This window comes from Parasteatoda tepidariorum, chromosome 2, assembly GCF_982258835.1.
Source record: "Parasteatoda tepidariorum strain Cologne lab strain chromosome 2, Ptep-v5.0, whole genome shotgun sequence".
NCBI lineage: Eukaryota > Metazoa > Arthropoda > Arachnida > Araneae > Theridiidae > Parasteatoda > Parasteatoda tepidariorum.
The window spans coordinates 30,426,395-30,447,212 of record NC_141756.1 but is presented as its reverse complement, the minus strand read 5'-3'; the positions used below and the strand labels follow the sequence as shown (position 1 = coordinate 30,447,212).

The window sequence follows — 20,818 nt, the reverse complement described above, 5'->3', positions numbered from 1 at the left end:
GTTTTCCTCATTTCATTTAAGTAACTTCTTTCTTACATTTTTTTTTTTGTGATAATAGTTTTTTAAATTCTTTCGAACAATGAAGAGAAGTGTCGTTTGATGAAAGGAGTGATTTTTAATTTTTTAGAAAAACTGGTTTTGTTGTAAGACGTTTATATTCGAAATTAAAGAGAAGATTCTTCATATTTAATTCCTTTCAGCAATGCAATAACTTGAAAAAGAATTATTTTTCGTCAAGACTCTATTAATGCCCTTCACCTTTTTTTTCTCTTCCTTTTTAGAATTTTCGGAAAATTGGCGTTTTAGGCCAATAAATTTTTTTTTTTAAAAAAACTATAACTTTAGTTAATTAAGTTTGTGACTTGATTTAATTATTAACTAAATTAACTTTAAACAGTTTAGATCATACAAACTACTTATATTAAGAACCATAATATTTTATACGGAAAAGTCAGTAAATAAAATTTCAGGTATTTTTGAGTCTTTTTAACAAGTGTAAAACGTGGTTCCCATGCAATATGGTAAAAGGTATAGATGGTTTATAAACCATATTTTTAAAGTTAAATTAGGTTATAAGGTTTACGGATAATATGGTAAGAAGTGAATATGATTTATGGGTAGTATGGTAAGTTCCAAACATGGTAGAAGGTAAATATGATAATTAAATTCGCTCCAGTAATTATGTAGTGCAAACAAAATGACATTAAAGCATGATATTAACATCTGTTACAATATAATACAGTGTGTATTTCTCTCCTTTTTTTTTCGTTTGTACCTTGTAAAATTTCCACTTTTATTACTTTTTTTGAAAATTTGTGTTTAGGAAACTATTAAACCATTATTTTTGGAAATTAAAGATTACTTAACTTAATTAGTAGTTAACACTGAATTAATCAAATTATGACGATTGTAATTTGGTACATGAACTTAAGTTGGTGCTTAATGCTGCTTGAGAATTTCATTAATTTATTTATTTTATCAATTGTAAGTTTCTATAATGGTACCACACCAAGAAATGAATTCCAATTAATGATTAGTACTTTTGATTGACCTGTAATTGCGCAGTGCTTTACAGCAGCGGTTACGAAATGATTTTTCACGGAGCCCTTTGGTTCTGTGAAAAAGTTCTGTGTAAAGAGGTTCCGAGTGTTAAGACTTTTTTAAAGAGATAAATATTTGTGAAACCTAAAATTACAAATTAACTTTTTGATGCAGATGAGACATTAGTGTCTTTTTTTGACATCCTAATTACAAGCAAAAATATATTTTCGCATTCTTTAATAATAAAAAAAACTGTCGAATAGTTATTAAAATAAATCTGTTAAATTATCGGAATTATATTTGTACTAAAATGTAAAATCCAAAAATGTAGTTCGAAAAAAATTTATACATACTCAAAAATATCTTAATATAATTCGATACACAAAAATTTCCAAATAATAAATTTCGTAAATTAAAGAAATATCAGTAATGAATAACTGTGCCTCTTAGATCTAAATAACTGCAAAATTTGAAAATTTATTGTTTAGAAGTGATTCGTGTTTGTAAAATTTAACCTTTAACGCAGTTTTCTGACACCGGTGTTTCATGCTGTATTTCATAACCACAAAATATTTAAATGCTAAATAAAATATTTTTCACTTATTTTTATTTAAACTAGTGCAAAATTATAAAAAAAAGCATGAAAACTATGTTTGATAAAAATTCTGCTTCAAAGGATTAAGCGGTGACGCCTACATCGCAGGCTAACATGCACTCTGTGCAAGCACTGTTATGGGTAGATTTTGGCAAAATCTACGCTCTACGATAATGTAGATGACGATGTTGACGTCGTCACTCGCTGCGAAATCACCATAATGTGTAAGTTAAAAGCTAAAAAATTTTCTGAACAAAGGAAGAAAAAAATGGCTAATGCTCAGAACAAGTAAAAAACCTGAGATGCTAAAGCACATATTTAAAGGATTTCAACTACATGAAACCGATTATGGCCAGCTAATAGCCCATACCATAAAGAAAAATTTAAATCATTTAAGCGTCTTGACGAACGCCCACCAGGAAGTAATGCAAAAACTCTCCAACTGATAATCTTTATTTGTGGGAAGATTCACACCATTCCAAATGTCATTTCGCTTTTGGCGATCCATAAAACACTCAATTCATACGCATATTTGCAAAACTAATTTCCTTGGGGGATTTCATGTTTACGATCTAAGTGAAATTCCATGTGGGTTTTATAGTTTTTGAAGTAAATGAAAGGTGAAAGATTAAAATGTAATTAAGACGTTCGTAAACTATCAGAAATTTGTTACTATTACTTTTTTTTTCAATTTATGTAAATTTAATCAACTGAATGCGTGACTTATGCGCAGAGAAATTTAGAATTTAAACTAATTTGCAATATTCAATTTGTTGGCCACCTGTCTTATCAGAACTGGTCAAAAGTATTGAAAGTCTTGCGGCCTTGCGGAATTTTGTTTTTAATGTAAATTTGTAAATTTTTCTCCTTTTGTTTTCTACTTACAACTGTAAGCCTCATGATATACTTTGTGGTGCATGAGGAGTTTTAAGCCGTTTAAATAAAAAATAAAATAAAAAACTAATTTGCGATCAGCAACAATATGAGAAATGCATAAATTCCTTAAGTCGACCGGAAATAATGTAATAATTTAAATTCGAACAAAATCTGTTGATTATTTATTACTTAAAATTGGGAAAAGTTGAAATTCGTCATTATAATTCGAACACTTTGTTCTATGAAAATGATATAACTGAGCTACTTTCGTCTTTTACAGTTTTATTGTGTGAATTATTTGTCTAATAGTATATATAGTTTTAGTGAAGGTAATAGTTTTTATTGGGAATTGTCAATCATACAGTTAAAAGTATCCATTTTATCTTAGAAAGAATCCGTTTTAGGACGTTAAATATACGTTTTAACTTAGAATATTTTCAAATATAAAATATGTACATTACATTACAAAATGATCCATTTTGTAATGTAATGTACCTGTTTTATATTTAAAAAGATTAATTTTTTAGTGAAAGATACCTGATTTACGCTTGAAAGTTTCCATTTTTTAGTAAAAATAGCACCCGTTTATAGTGAAATACCATTGATAAAAGTAGAACGGTATTTTTGAGTTTCATATTTTTTAACGTTGAAATATTCATTTTCATGTTGTATAAATTTATTTAGAGTTAGTTATCAATTATCGTTTCTTTCACGATGGACAGAAAATTCGTGAACATGTGGTTTTAAACAACGTTTATTTTCAAAAAGTAGGCAATTCGTTTGAATGTAAAAAAATAGCTTTTGGATTAGAGCAAAACACTTTTATCTTTTCGACTTACAGACTACATTTTTTTGAGAAAATTATTAATTAACTGTTTTCTGTTATCATGATTAAAAAACATTTTTTTTTAAATCCGACCATTTGAAAATAAACGTCGTTCAAAAATTAAAAGCATTTTCAGAAAATCAGTAGTGAAGTTTCTTTTATTATTTTTGTGAGTAAATTGTCCCTTCTCCAAACTTAATTAAATATAAAAACTTAAAAGCATACAATACCCACACGTAGAAAACACTCAGAATACGTGTCTTAGGCTTTTCAGAACAGTTTCTTTGTGTTATTTCAAGTTTGGAATGAAATCCTAATATATATCTTAAATCAAATCGTCTGAAAACTAAATAAAGAACAGAAAGAAAAAAAAACACTTTTTTTATAGGCCTCTAAAGAAGATTTTATGGAGCGGTACCCCGGAAATAAAAGGGGGGAAGACTATCATCACTCGAAGCTACCTGTTCAAAAATATCAGCTGGCCATCTCTACACAGTGAAACGACCGTCATCAGGGTCATCTAATGACAGAAAAGAACATTTGTACCGCACTGCAGACGATGTGGAGCAATTATGTTATCGAGTTGCCCATTTTACGGAATCTGAAAAGAGATATTTCGGTCAAATCGAGAATAGAACGGACCTCAATCAATCGCTACCATTAATCGAACATTTACGCCCCTAATTTGGCCGGACATTTGTCACCTAACTCATTAGAAGAATGTTTTGTAATTGTGTATTTATAGATGATGAGAAAGTGCTTAATAATTTTGTGATTTAAGTTTTTTTTCTCTTTAATCTTGATGCTTTCGTCCAATTTATAGATTCCTTTCGCTCAGTTAAAAAACTGATAAAATAAGCTTTCAGATTTCGTGTACAGAAAAGAAATTTTATAAAGATCAAGAAATGTTTAGTCTAACTGAAATGATTGTAAAAGAATATGATGTTGCCATGTAAAAGAATATGATGTATAAGAATATGATATATGTTTTTAGATACAAATTTATAAATTGTGTTATACTAAAAAAACAAAAACAAATTTGAGCCCATTTCAAATTCAAATGCATTTATATCGCATTTGTTGAAGATATTTAAGCACGGTATGTATTGATATCTAAGGAACTTATTGTATGTATTTAGAATACAGTTTTAGAAAAATCAACAAAGTTTGTATTGCTGGTAAAGAAATTTATGAGTAATACATATTTTGTACTTATATTAAGAAATTCATCAATTTTAGAATTTATATTTAAGAAATTTATGTATACATATTTTGTATTTATGTTTAAATAAATTCATCAATTTTTGTATTCATATCTCAGAATTTAATATGTATTTCGTATATATATTTAAGAAATGTATCAATTGTTATATAAATGTTTAAGAAATATGTATACTTCCTATTTTTATTCATAATATTTAAAAAAACTGTACTGCATACATATTTAATAACTGTACTTCATACTATAAAAGTTTTTAATTTGTTTTATCAACTCATTATGAAACTAGTAGTTTAAAATTAAATAGACAACTTTACAAAAAGTTTGTTGCCTTTTCTTTTAATTCGACGCGTCTGAAAGATTATAAAAAGTTTCCCAACATGATTAGTTTCTCTGATACGTCACTCGGGAATAGTTTTCTGAGTCAAATCATGGTTATAGTTAGTTTAATCCTCACATCCACTCTATGTGGATCGATTTTCTAAACGTCAAGAAACAGAGTTATGAAAATAATAAAAATGTGTCACGTAAGTTATATTTTTAATCGCGCGAATCCACGGCAGAAATTCAAAAAAGATCTGAAGCATCAGCAATTGTTATGAGTCTGTTGTTTTCAACAATCGAGTGACCAAATAAGGAAAGAAAACGTCATCGAAATGTGGAAATGGATTTTTTTTCGGACTTGGGAAAGAGAAAGATATAAATGTGTGATGCATTGAAAACGGAAACTATGCTGAGTCATTCAGGGTAATAATTTATTTCAAAAATTGATTACTGATAACAGAAAAGGAATACGCATCATCAGTTAGATACCAATTGAAGAAGGAAGAAATGTTGAGTGTTAGATAAATTATGTGTATTAAATTTAACCTGTGGATTATTGAAAATAAATAAATTAATAAAAGCAAAACTTTGAGAGTTAATTGGTTTCTTCATTTATCAGTTTAATAACAGTTTTTTTTTCAGTATTACTTATAACTATTTTTTAATGGTATTCATTAAAAAAATGCTTTTTAATTTAATCAATTTCTTAGGGCCTTACTCTTAACAATTAGACGGAGATGGGAGAACAATTGGAAGCTTTTGTATTTGTGAAAAATTATATACTAGCACTTATAAAAATATCTTTATTATAAGATAATTTTTTAGAAATATTCATGGAATATAAAACTGTTGCAAAGAATACACAAATTTCTAGATTAACTTTGCAACTTGCTAACATAAATTTGGTTTTGTTCGCGCAGGAAGCTTGACATGCATTTGGCGTGCACTTAGATGCAAACAAACTCATTCCATAGGAATAGTTTGATTTTGTTATAAATGTTGATGTTTTGAATTTTTTTTCAAGAATTGAAACTTTGTGGTTTACTCTAGGTTTTTTTTAATTCATATGTTTCTTTAAATAAATTTAAAATACCACTGAACTTGCCATTAAACTACCATTAAACTAAATGTGCATTGTTAAGTTTCTCCCCCGATATAGCGTCTTCTTAAGAGCAAGGTGTATAATGCGAAAATAAATTAATAAATAAACCATCCTGAATAACTTTTCTTGGAATAATCTTCACGTCCTAGGACTCAATATTAATGGTTTCAGGGGGTGCCCTCGAATATGCTAATTAATTAATGCAAAAGATATTTTAAAGTTACGAAATCAGACACAAATCCCCAAAATATAGGGGTTACATGTAATCCGGGAAATGAGGTCTCAATAGTTTAGTCAGGAGAGCGGTTCAAAGTTTGTACATCTCAATGTTGATTTTACTTTTTGCTTATTTCAGCATATCTCGAGCACTTTTCAAGCGTATTGAAAATTCTTTGCACACAATTACAAAATTCGTTTATCCAAAAATAATTCCAAGCAAAAAATAACTAATTAATATAGTTGAGGTCACACCCTTGAAATTAAAAGATTGAGTGCTAAAACGTAAAGATCCGATCATTAGATCGAAAGTTATTCAAGGTGATCAGTTTTTTTTTAGCACTGTATGAAGGAAATATTGTACAAAATCGCATCAAGTGCAATTAAATAAATTTACAGTACATAGTGTTCAAATAAAGTTTTAAGTTGGTCAAGTATAAAGTGTACAAGTTAAGTTTTGAGTCCCATCAAGTTTATATTCAGTGTTCAATATATTTGATAACATTAGGCACAACTTAATCACATAAAAGATATTATTTTATGATTTTTTTGTTTGTTTGTATCCTTTAACAAAGCGATTGTTTACATAAAAATATAATTTATTTTACTCTTGTCGGGTGGAATTTTTAACTATAACGAAAAATTATAACAAGGGTAAAAAAATTTGATTTACATAACTTTTTGAGCAGTTTTATGACATTTGATGTTAGTTTCACCTGAATTCACTTTTCTACACTTGGTTCCTTATTTTATCAATGGAGAGGAAATAAATAAAAAATTTTCCATATATATAGATTATTACTAATTCCACCGCTTATTAATTTTATTTTATAACCGGCATTGAATAGTCGACCCATTTCTTAGTTTACAACAATCAATGTTTGACTCCGTAGACTTGTAATTTTGAACTCAACCCAGAATACAACGGAACTTTTGGATCAAGCATTGAGACAAATTACCCTTCGTGGGGGACTTTTATTGATGGAACTAACAAGCATTTGCGTTAAACAGAGAGGAAAACACAACAACAAAAGGATTTTTAACCCATGATCCGTCTACCACTGGAAATATTATTTTACGTCAGTACTGTGGTCGGTGCAAACTGTGTGCATAATTGATACCGACCTGTCATCGCTGGGATTCAAACCTGGATTACCTCATAGGGAGGCGAGCGTTCTATTTTCTGAGCCTCCACTCCACTACTATCTCTTATTAATTACAATTAAAATATTTGAGATCAATTTAAGTACGATTTTTATTAATCTAATTATTTCCATTTAAGCTTGTATTAAGTGTAAAATTAAAATTTTAGTTAAGTTATATGCATCATAAGTTTACAATTTAAAGTTTACCATATGCATCATAAATTAACGAATGAAAACAAATGTAAGGATAATAATATCTAAATCTCATTCTTTCCTAGGAATAGAAACGAAATTTTTTCGGAAACGACTAACTTCCGAACTCAGATAAAAAAAAAAAGAACCGATTTATTTTAGTCTTCCTTTCAATTTGGCTGAAAATTCAAAATAACCCTTAAAAACGTAATAAATTCTCATTTCGGGTTTTTTTCCCCATAAGATTGTGGGGATTTAATCTTAGACTATGTCAACCTTCATCTATCAAAAGGTATCGCAAGATAGAATCGAGTTAACATGTCTTATATACTAGTGATTTGGTATTTAATATTTGTAGTGGTAGTTACGCCACAAGAAAATAATTCATTGAAACCTAAAGAACAAATTTTCCCAAACTTTTCCTAGATGCGGCAACTAAACGAGATTTTAAATGTCTTACGGCATCTTAGTCACGCGATATTTGTCTGCAGTATATTTCTTATGAATTCAAAATGTACATTTCATTGGCGTGAAACCGCAGTGGTGTGGATATAAACTTAGTTAATACAAATCATACTTAAAATGACTTCAAATATTTTAATTGTAATTAATAAGAGATAGTCGTGGAGAATAAAGCGCTCGCCTCCCAATGAGGTGATCTAGATTGGAATCCCAGCGATGACAGGTCGGTATCAATTGAACATCCAGTTTGCACCGACCACTGTGCTGACCTAAAATATCTTTAGCGGATCATGAGTTAAAAATCGTTTTGTTGTTGGGCTTACCGTAAGAGGTTTTCATTATTTGCCTCTCGGTGTAACGCAAATGCGGGTTAGTTCCATCAAAAAAAAAAAGTCCTCCACGAGGGCTAGTTTGTCTCAATGCTTGATCCAGGATTTACGTTGTATTCTGGGTTGAGTTCAAAACTACAAGGTAACGGAGTTGAACATTGATAGTTGTAAGCTAAGAAATGGGTTAACTGATGCCGTTTATAAAATAAAATTAATAAGCGATGACATTAGTAATAATATACATAAAAAAAGCATCAATAATGTACGCAAAAATATAAAGAGAGAGAAATTATCATCCACATTAGAAGCTATCGTTAAGAGGACGCTATAAGGCTGGGGAAACTTTTCACGGCAAATTTTGTTTCACCAATGGCAAATTCTGGTGTGTTTGTTCATTGGTAAAATAACCTGTAGGAAAAGTGAGTTCAGACGAACCTAGAGTAAGCCACAAAGTTTCAAATGCAGAAAAAAAGGTTTAAAAATAATCAAAATGCAAACAAATTACTGCAGGATAACTTCTTCACCGCGTTATCCTGTTGCTTGGCGAACAATGCCAAGTCCTGTTGTCTTTGGTCAAGTCCTGTTGTAACTTATTAGCATTTTGATAATTTGAAAGCCTTTTTTTCTGCATTTGAAACTTTACGCCTTTTCTAGGTTTAACTGAACCCACTTTTTCTCTACTTCAAATTAGTTTCTTATAACTTTTCTTATTTCTTGTCCGCTAAAATTTAGTTGCTTATCACTTAGCATGGATGCTTATTATCGTTTAAAAATGCAACTATTTAAATTATAGTCATTTCTCAAGTTGACTAAAAAGGAGAAAACATCTATATTTTTGTCATACTAAAAACCGAAATACATCACTTTCGTAAATTAGGTTTTAACATCCCCGTACATTTTTCCAACAACTTTCGAAAAGGATGGGCAGTACGTTTCTCATTTTAAGGTTTGGTTTGATGAAACTAAAATTATTTTCTACTTTCCAGTCTTTATTTTGTTTCATTATTTAGAGTAATAATAAAACCAATACTGAAATAAATATCTACTGAAAAGCTCATTAAATTCCAAGAGTTGATTAAAAGTGAGTACAATTATTAAAAGCCTTAACAAAGGGAAGTTGAGTCACTCTCATCAACTGTTACATGAAAAAAAGAATCTCCCTAAATGGGATCTAAAAAGATCCATAAAAGATCTAGGATCTCCTTTAATGGCTGTAAAGATGGCCGGACGCCGGCAATTATTATTAATCGTCAGAAAGAAATTCTCTTTTTGTGTCCCTTTTAAGGAGCGACTAATGCGAATTTGAGAGAGAAAAATTGTGGTTTTAATTTTTGTCTTTGTACTGCACACCCCCTTACCAATCATGAATTAAATAAATAATTATCTCGTAAGTTTCTCTTTTAAGACATTTAAGCGTTTGATGTCACGGAATTGAGATGGCAATAGAATGTGTCATACCGGCTTTGCTAAATGAGATTAAAATTGCGAGCGTTTATCGTATAGAGTATTTCTTTGAAAATTTTAATATGGAAGAAACATTTTTCAAGCAAAATTGTTTTAAAACACTTTACGGAAATGTTTTCGTTATCTTAGTAAATAATAACATTTATTAAAAAAGTTTTAAAAATTTATGACCGTTATGACAATATTTTGGACTCAATAGTAAAAACCATGATACCCTGTTAAAAGTGTGCAAACCCCTTTGTCTAGAATACTACTCACTTAAACTGTCCAAAACTCTCAAAACTTTTTTTTCGGGTTCTTTTCGATGTTTTTTCCGCTTACCATTTGTTGCTGTGTGGATGTTCAAGATGTGTACAACACTGAAGTAATGAGAGTACTTCAGATTCTGGATGTACTGGAGGGTTTAAAGATGGATATGGATGTATCCAGAAGAGTAATTTACATAAAAAATGTATTTTCAGTGTGTATGGATTTCATGCGTGCTGTATATTGTACTAGTGCAATGTGAAATGATTCAATTTGACTGTATTATGTACATCATACTGACTGTACATCATATATGCGTGCTGAATATTGTCACTATATAAATGTGAAGTGACTCAATCTGACTGTTTTCTTTTCAAATGCCATGTTTATAAGTACTCAATGTAACAGTAAATGGCTCTAATGTAATATACATGGGTGAGGATGTATATCTAAAAAAAGGTAGGTGATAGAGACAAATGGTTTGCATATTTTGAATCAGCACATTTAAATTTAAAATGTATTTTATACTAATATATTTACAATTTTTTGCAATTTCATTATCACAAAGTTCTAAACATGATTTTTCCTTCATTTTGAAATTTATGAGCTTTTTTAAAAATTATAAAACAAATTCAATTATCAAGTGTTCAATCAGCTAACGTTTAAATGGTTAGTATACTTGACAGTAATTCCTGCAGTCTATAGTAAATAGCTTTTTCCCTGCATATCTTATGCAATGCAATGCTATGCTTAGTCACAGTAAATAAAGCATTCATAGCTTTTTAAGTAACTTTATGAGCAAAAAAGCAGGAAAATTTATTTAAAAAACATTCCAGCATTTGGGGAGGGGGGTTTCGAAAGAAACAGGTGCGACAATAATGGAGAAAAATTCTAGACTATAGTTCAATTACAATGAAACAGCGATATTTAATACAGCTTAATCAATGAACACATTTCTATTATTGTTCATTCATTAATTTGAACTCCTTTTGCAGAATTAACCCATTAGTGTTACCTTACTCGATTGAACCAACCATCACGTGACAAGAGGGGGGGGGGAGGAGAAAAACCATTCATGAGTCAACAAGAATAGAATCTCCAGAACGCGCGTGATTGTTGTGATGATTGCGTTTAGAAAAAGAAAAAAAAATACATAATTACAATAGCAACGGTGGCAGCAGTCTGCCGCCCGAGAGTCTTTCCCTTCATTTGTGTTCTGGGCTTTGGGAAGTTTTTATTAATCCGGACTTACAGACGCCTGGATATCTGGCATCCTTTCCCCGTCTGTTGGCACTTATTAATATTATATCCGGGAGATAAATTCGATTTTTTTTCTTCTTTATCGTTCGTTGTTCGCTCGTTCGAGCATTTTGAAAATCTCGCGAGCTTATGGACTTGGATGGGGTGGTTTTTGCATAGTAATAACGGAACGGTATCGTTAATGCCGCATTGTATGCATAGGCGGGTAGTACGAAACGTGTTCTGGAATTTATAATGACTGGTGACAGATTCGACGACATCGAACGAAAGTTGGATTATAATTTGAGAGTGGAAAATGATATCGACCGTACTTTAATTTATAAATATTGCAATATAGCATAAACAATTAGAATCTTAATTATTACAAATTAATTTTTTTTTCAAATGTTGTCAAAATGTTAAAAAAATAACTAAACATTTAATCATATATTACCCATTCTAGCACCATATATTTTGACTTATACATTTCAAAATTGTTGAATTCAACACAATACATTATCTAATCCAACATCATATACTTTGACTTATCCATTTTAACACAGTGAAATTCAATACATTATCTATTTCAAAATATTACATATTTCAAAATATATCATCTATTCCAACGTCATATATTTTAAAATTATAAAATCTAACATCATATATTACCTATTCTAACATCATATATTTTGACTCCCAATTCCAGCATTGTTAAATTCAACATCATATATTATCCATTCTAACATCATATATTTCATCTCCCCATTCCAGCATTGTTAAATTCAACATCATATATTTTGTCTCCCCATTCCAGCATTGTTAAATTCAATATTATATATTATCAATTCTAACATCCTATATTTTGACTCCCCATTCTTTATATAGATGATAATAATTTACTGTCAATGTTTATGGACACTGCCTTACGTTTCAGACACCAATTATATTTGATTCCTGTAAATGCGTCTACCTAGCAATACAAGTGCACCGGCAGAGAAAGTCACTGCTCATCCTCTCGCATTCTTCATCTGCAAACAATTATTTATTTTGTTTCATTATGCAGCTTTAGTGCAACCTTATGAGCAGAGCCAAAACAATTTTCCTTCATACTTTTCACATCTTGACATCTAAGCTATAAGCAGGATGTTTAACTTCCGAAGAGCTCCGAAACTGATCGCCGTTACAAAATTTTATTCTTCTACTCAGGCCAATATAAGATGCTCCAAAAACCTAACAGATCAGAGAGCCTGCAAGTCTGTTAATATCCCGCAAAAGAGATGAAGAAGTCCCCCCGTCCCTATAATGTTTGAATAATTAAAGGGTTGAAAACCACATTTTAATATAAATTTAAACGCATAATCGTATGAAGAAATTTAAAAAGTAGAATACTTAAGCTTTCCAGGATCCTCCTACAAAAACAAGTATATTTTGTGGCCATTTTGATTATTGTCCTTTGCGGTCCTTTTGTAGTGTAACAGCTTGTGCCACTTGATATAAACAGTCTTTATAGCAGATTGGCAAATAAGCCCTATTGGAAAAAAATCTTAAAACCAGTATCAAAAACCAGTAAAAATGATACCAGAACCAGTATAACCATACTGGAAATTTTGAAACCAGTATGGCACCATACTGGAAATTTTAAAACCAGTATAGCACCATACTGGAAATTTTAAAACCAGTATAACACCATACGGGAAATTTTAAAACCAGTATAACACCATACGGGAAATTTTAAAACCAGTATAACACCATACGGGAAATTTTAAAACCAATATAGTTCCATACTGGAAAGTGTAAAACCAGTATGGCACTATATCAGAAATTTAAAACCTGTATGGATCATACTGGAAATTTCGACACGAGATATAAAATCGTACTGGAAATTTTTATACCAGTTTTCAAGCATACTAAGAGTTTTAAAGTAGTTTTAAAATATAGCTTCATTCTTAGTAAGTACATATTTTTCTGGAAATCTAACAGTTTTGACATTATCAAACTTCGTTTATTTTTTTTTTTTATTATTATATACTTATTTCAAATACTTAATTTCTTAGATTTTTATTAGAATTCTTTACGTATACGATATAAAGGGAGGTGAAAGCATATATTTTCTATATACATTAATTGAAAAAAATACATATTTAAAAATACTAAAATCATTTTATAATTTTGAAGAAAAAGGAAGTTTTTGAGTAAGATTTTTACACATTTTAATTACTTTAAAATCTCTGCTTAAAGTCATTTAAATGTTAGTAATTTTCCAAGAAAAGTAATTTAATAATAGATTGTGTTTTTATTCGTTTATTATTTATTTACTCATTTTTTTTTTTTTTTGATTTACAAAATTTATTTTAATCCAAGTCATGATGATAAAAGAATATTATTAATTGTTAAATTTTATTATAAAATGTTTTTATTTATTTATTTATTATATTTGAATTTATTCTAGAACAATGTTATTCCCAACCGAAACTAATTTATCAATTCGAGAAATAAATTAATTAGTTCAGGTTTCAAACAAAAACAACTTCGTAGCAAAGGAAATATGTTTACATAAATTGAAAATTGATATAAAATCTCAACTTTTTATTTTCAAACATAAAACTCTCCTTCATTAATTTATAAATTTCAGTCCGTTTTTGAAATTTGTGATTAATAAATTTAAATCATAAAACAAACTAAACTTTTTTTTCGAATGAAATAAATAAATTTGTTTTGTTACTATATAGTTAATTCAATTGAATCTATAAAAGAGAAAAAGAGCGATTAATTCAGAAACGAATAATCACGAAAAGACGAGAATCGACTTTTAGTCGTTCGTTAAATCCATCGAGCTAGCGTGAAGCGATGAATTCGTTCGTTAAATCTATATCACGCTAGCTGATCTATACAGCTCAGTTTTTCTAGTTCTTTCCGTTGCTCTGTCTGAACTTCACAGCCAACTAATCTTGTTTACATCATGGAAGCATCGTGGGAAAAATGGCGTTATATTTTAGTAAGTGTATTTTTATCTTTATTTCTTGCTTTTATTTGCATCTTTGTTAGTTACAATAATGTTAAAACGTATGCTTCAGTAATATTTAAAGTAATCAAGACATATATATTATTCTTGAATTATTACTGCATGTGCATTTGATATGGGGTTCATTGCATTGAGACTCCATTGCATGAGAAGAAAGTATTTTTAATGTTTTTTCCTGGGTTTCTTAATGAAACTTTAATTGAAATAATTCTCTTTTTACATAAATTCTCATTAATATCACCGTTATTGACAAATTAATTATTTGTTTAGTTTTATATAATATTTGGAAACTTCGCGTTATATAATTAAGTGTTAATCTCAAATTCTTTTGTTATTTTTAATGTTTAATTTTATTTTAAAGCATTTAATTATAATTATATTTTATTAACTGTTGGTACCATGAAGTTTCAGTTAAACTAAAATAACATTTTAAAAACAAAGTAGTTGATACTTAAAAGTTTGATATTACTGCCTAGTTAATAGTGTACATATATTTTGTAATTGTATAATTTCTAAATCAATTTTTTTTTTCAGAAATGATTTGGAAAACAGCCTATTATTTTTATTTCAATAGAGGTATGTTTTTCTTGTTCTTGACATATTCAACACGCAAACTATTATAGAATTTTTTTTAAAAATTCGATAGTTATTTTATCCTTTATAAATCTACATTTAGGGACGTTTCAGAGTAAAGATCCATTACACCAGCTACAACTGTCAAGATGCCTAAAAGATTTTAAGCTTACAAATTTTATTTATTATTTAAAAAAGAAAGACTAGTAGAGATTTGGCTGGGATGGCTGCGAGTTATACTCTTTAAATTGGACCTGTTCTTTAATGTTTTTGTTTTAATTTCGCCTGGAGGTTTTTTTTTTCTTGTTTTAATTTCTCCTTATTGATGCTTTTAAGATGTTTGCAAAATTCCCAGAATTCTAAAAGTTTTAGTTAACAATATCAATAACACATTTTGCTAAAAACATAGCAGTTGGCAGTCCTGAATTCATTATATTTCTTTGTACATAAAAGTGATACAGTGTACATAAAGATATTCAGTTTGTTGATAAATTGAATTAGTGAAGCCTTTTTGCAAGTTTTCATATTATAGTTACAAATTAATTATAAAATGGAATTGAATGCTTCATTGATTTTAATGAATGTAAAAAGTATATGCAGATTTAAATGTTTCAATATTTTTACTTCTAAGTTCTGCCTCTGAAAAGTTCAAATTTTAATTTTATGTTTAAAACCTTTAATATGCTTTGCCATGATAATGTATTTAAATGTTAACCTTTTGACAAAGTTATGAGCTGAACTGTTTAAAAACTATTGTACTGAAACTAAAATGGTCAAAAGTTACTTCAGATCATTCATACTTAAATTTTTGCATGGAGTCGCTCTAAAAGTAGGTTGGTAATGTGCTTTCATGATGTGGGCGTTTGTGAATTCTTTTGTGTTGTCAACTAGAAGTGGGTAGTATGAGAGATACCTATGTTAGACATTAACTTCCCTTTATTAGAAATCTCTTTCAAATTACAAAAATAATTAAATTTTGGTGGACCATTATTTTTTCTTACTATTGTCGCGCTGATCTAAGTTTCAATTAGCCAGTTGAAATATTGAGTATATTTATAATTTATTGGTATAGTAGTTGAAAAATATGTAGTATTTGCAATTGTATTTTTCATACTTGCCGGCCAGGTGGCCGAGCCGTTAGCGTGCCTGACTGCGAAGCCATAGGCTGCGGGTTCGAATCCCGCTCTGGGCATGGATGTTTCTCTCTTTCTCTTTGTGCTGTCCTCTATTGTGTGAATGTGGCCCACCCTATAAACGGGTTTGTGGCAGTGTGGCGTGGGCAATGTTGCTCGCCTCCGTGACTTTGGTTCACAGGTGCCCACTGGGTAATGCGAAATGAGCAACAATTCTGGCAAAATAAGGCGAAGAATAATGTTCAGTGCCTACCATTTGAAAAAAAAAAAAATTTCATACTTAATAGTTATTCTGAAAAAATTTTTTTACTGTATAAATTAAAATTAGTTAAACCCTAATGTATCCCTAAATGTATAAATTTTATTTTAATCTTTTATTTATTTGCAGTCTGTGTATTTCAATATTACTTAATGTTAAAAATGTCTAATGGAATTAGCACTACAATCTGAAATATTAACTTAATCAGCATTGTAATCTAAAATGTAGCATAAACAGATAAAGCATAATATTAAAAGATAAGGCATGCAATGTCAAAAATGAGATTTTTTGAAATTGTTTAGTTTACAATTAATGTTAATTGAAATTTTGTTTATATTAGGAGCTCTAAATGGAGATATTGTTGCTGGCTCTTTTTTGGTGAAGTGAGATAGATAATTCTACTAAGAGGTCGACATTAAAGAAAAGTGAGGGATCCTGCACAACCAGACAACCTCCAACTAGACTGGAAAAGTGACTGTTGGAAAGTGCATTTTCGTCTCTATCTTCTTTGATATTGAGAAGGCTTACGATTGGACATGGCGGTATGGAATTTTGAAGACACTCTACGACATGGGACTGTGGAAATCCACCCATCTTTCTCAAAAACTTTCTGTCGAAGCGGTATTTTCGAGTAAAGTTGGGAACTACATTTTCTGATGTCTTCAGTCAGGCTGAAGGCGTCCCTCAAGGCAGTGTTTTAAGTGTCATACTCTTCATTATTCATGTATCACAAATCTTGAACGTGCTGCCACCTTCCGTATTTGTTTCACGATATGTTGACGATCCGAACGTGTCATGTACAGGATTTAACGTGCGTGTCATTGAACGTCAACTGCAGTTGACTGTGAATAAAATTGTGGAATGGTGTGAAGTCCTATAAATCTCATCCTCTAAAGCAAGATGTCTTTCCATTAAGCTTGGAACGATTGCATGACGCTAGACCTTCACAAGTCCGTCCATTTCATGCTCGCGTGCGCTCAATCATACATGGTTGACGCAGATAAGGCCTGCAAACGACGGTTGCATTTGTAAAAAGTAAAACTGAACCACAACAAGGAAGATATAATATTTTAACTATGCGAATCAATCAACTATTTGAATGCTATATTTTTTATTTCGCTACTAAAATATGACTATACTGATTTCGTTTGATTATAAAAATATTTTTTAGGCTGTTATGGTAATGTTTATATCATTTAGTAATTGTGTAATTCTTATATCTTATTGAAGGCAGAGTTTAATTATGTCATATTCAATGTTTAAAAGTTTTAATTTTGTGTCGTGTGTTTTTATTCAGTATGTATATTAGTTATTATATTAATTATATCTTGTTGAGTTCAAAACAATTGTGAGATAAGAAAATCCTTCTAAAATTTAGGCTTATTTTATTATTTATGAACATGTGTCGTTACATAAATAATTCGCTCTTGAGATTTAACTTTTGTAGGCGATAACTTTCTTTCCTAATTTAATTTTCAGATATTATGTGATAAGTAAATTATAAAAATTAAATACTTCAAATAGAAAATGACTATATCAAATTGTGCTTTAAGTCAAGGGATCTTAAGAGAAATGTCAATAGAATGACAGAGTAAAAGAATTCAAAATTTTTATTTATATTAGTTAATAACTTGTGTCATTTAAGATTTTATTTGTAGCTATAATTACTACTCTAACCACTATTATGGTTGAATGATTAAAGTTGACTATAATTTAAATATCAAATATATCTAAAATTAAAATGGTTTGTATTTAAATCTATAGTAGCAAGCAAGTACATTGATCAAAATGTAACATAACTATATAATTATATTTTACAATGCCTGATTTCAAAGTAAATGAACAGTGTCAAATTAGATTCATTTCAAATATTTTTTGCGGCATTTCGAACATTAAATATGTGTTATTTGCATTCAATTTTATTTATCAATTACAAATATAAACCAAAGATAATTGATTTATATGAAATCATAATTTTATAATTAGATTGTTTAAATTTATATTTATAGATATATACACTTCACACGGTCTCCTTATTGTGCATATGAATTTGCATTTGTCAAATATTTCCGAGGCTTCAAATTTGTAATTACAAAGGATATAAAAATTAAGATTTTGACTTTAGTCAGTTTTTGACTATTCATTACATAATATTTCTAATCCCCAATCAATTTTCATAAAATCTGAAGAATACATTTACTCTTTTCTTATGTTGCTGCAAAACATTTTTTGTGTAGTATTTTAGATTCAAATATTATTGACAATTATTTCTGATATATTAATTATTAAAAAAATTACATTAACTGTGAAGAAGTTTAAAAAAAACAGTTTATTTGATTTTTATAAACATAATGCAAACTATAGCTTTTGACAAAGTGTTTTAGTTCCCTGTATAAACCAGGTGACTTTATTTATTTACTCGTATCAATGTTTTATTTTCCCATTCAGAGCAGTTCACTAACCTTCCTGTATTAAACTGTAGTACCTCACTATACTTGTGTTAAAAATAAATTGTTACACCATCACAGTTTACTGGATGTAGTACACTAGTGATACTGGGTTCGATATCATACTGGAATAAATTTTATACCAGCTCATGAAACACCGGTTCCGGTATGATACTGGTTCCGGTATCATACTGGGATCAGTTTGATACCGGCTTATGAAACACCGGTTCCGGTATGATACTGGTTCCAGTATCAAACTGGAATCAATTTGATACCGGTTTATGAAACACCCATTCCGGTATGATACTGGTTCCGGTATCATACTGGGATCAATTTGATACCGGCTTATGAAACACCGGTTCCGGTATGATACTGGGTCCGGTATAATACTGGATCCAGTATCATACCGGAACCGGTGTTTCATAAGCCGGTATAAAAATTTTTATACTGGGAATTTTTTCCAATAGGGAGCTCTTGGCTTATCGAAGAACTTCTTTAAAAGAAGGCTTAGTTTATTTTTAGTTTCAAAGTGTGATAGCGGTTGTTTAATTTATAGTAAACAGTTTTGAAAATGTTTGCAATTGTCTAGCTATCTGTAAAGAACTAACTTACTACATTACAAAATTTCAGGGGAAAAAAACAGTGAATTTTCTGTTTTAAGTTCCCTCATAATCCATGCCATCAATTTGGTGAAATAAGTCAAAGAGGGATTTCAAAATCACCAACACCCATATATTCCCCCAAAAGCTCCGTTTAAAAAAATCCTACGGATTTGGATTCTTAATAAGGACCTTTAGTGAGACAAAACATTTAGAGCAGTGCTCAGAAAAAAAAATTAGCTTACTGAACAAAGGCGGTGCAGACAAAAACAATGAAAGCTTCACAGAAACTCTTGAAAGCATTTTCTACATAGAAGAGCCATCTGGCAAGGAACATACACACACACCAATACCAACCAAAATAAAACTCGTCTACAGCCACTTCATTTGGGATATTTAAGGCCTCTGAATTGATAGAGGGAAAAGTGAGTTAAAAGCGAACCCACCCACTTCACTTAATATAATAGGTTTGCTGTCTTCAAGTGCGGCAGCATTCCACGAGATAGCTCAGGAAGCTCGAGATGAAGGGGACCAGATAATAAAAAAGATTCTCAACACGTGGCAGAAACAATTACATTACAAAATAATCGATAAGATATACAGAAAAAAAGGACGTTTAAAATTTATAAATCAGTGAAGACTGAACAAACTTTGTTTATAAATATTAGATGCTTTGACTGATACACGCAAAGCACTCAACTGTTTCAAGTGCTGATTTAACTAGAATTCTCAGTTACAGTAAATAAAAGGCCACTTCAAAATTACAACCACTATTGCAATGCGATTCGATTTATAGCCTATCTATTCCAATAAGTAAATTTAAGCCTTTCTTTTTATTTTCAGTTAAATCATCTAAACTTGCGCTGTTTCCAAGCGACATTTTTTTAGAGTTACTCTTCTAAGTGTTAGCAAAATAACAATGATATTAAAAATTATAAACAAAAAGTTTTTGAAAAATTTTCGTCAATCCTAAAATTCTAATCAAATAACGATCAGATCTTACATACGTAAATTGAAACTATTTGTATATTATGGTGGCCAAAATCATTTGAAACTAAATTTACTAAATTACGAACGAAGTAACAATGCATAAGTTATGCTACCGACTTAGATTTAAAAATAAAATATTCCAGAAAAACTGGAAATGTTTGCAGCTAAAAAACACGTACGTAAAAAGGAAAAAAAAATTAATTCAAGTTCAAGGGCATAAGCAAAATGCTCTTCAATGGTGTGCAACCTAAAAAATTACACATTAAAGTAGTTTAAATCGTCTATAAACGAAGATATTTTTCCGTATATCTGAAAAAAAATTTTACAACAGAAATTGTCAATAATAATTTAGTAATTTGCTTTGTAATAATTTAGTAATTAGTACTATTTAGTAATTTGTTTGTTAAAAAAGTTCAAAGATTCTAATAAATAAAAAAAAAAAAAAAAAAAAAAAACGTTTTGCCTTCAATGAACAAGTGACGTTTAATTCCTAGAATAGATATATTTATATTATTTAAA

At 29.6% G+C, this 20,818-nt stretch overlaps 1 protein-coding gene and 1 long non-coding RNA gene across 4 annotated transcripts in view; one reads left to right on the top strand and one right to left on the bottom strand.

Annotated features, from left to right (window-relative positions):
* Positions 1–20,818, bottom strand: part of LOC107443771 (protein FAM107B) — a 196,674-nt gene that overhangs the window by 26,870 nt on the left and 148,986 nt on the right. Inside the window, exon 1 of one of the 3 annotated variants that reach the window (XM_043045649.3) lies at positions 19,555–19,808. The exons of the other annotated variants lie outside the window; for them this stretch is intronic. Coding sequence (XP_042901583.1) covers positions 19,555–19,612 — 58 coding nt within the window. The 5' untranslated portion in view covers positions 19,613–19,808. Of the gene's footprint in view, positions 1–19,554; positions 19,809–20,818 lie in introns of those variants that run through there. 3 annotated transcript variants of the gene reach the window in all.
* Positions 13,834–18,790, top strand: LOC147814906 (uncharacterized). The gene is made up of 3 exons (XR_015431326.1): positions 13,834–14,271; positions 14,833–14,874; positions 16,604–18,790. It is a non-coding gene; the product is annotated as an uncharacterized LOC147814906 (long non-coding RNA).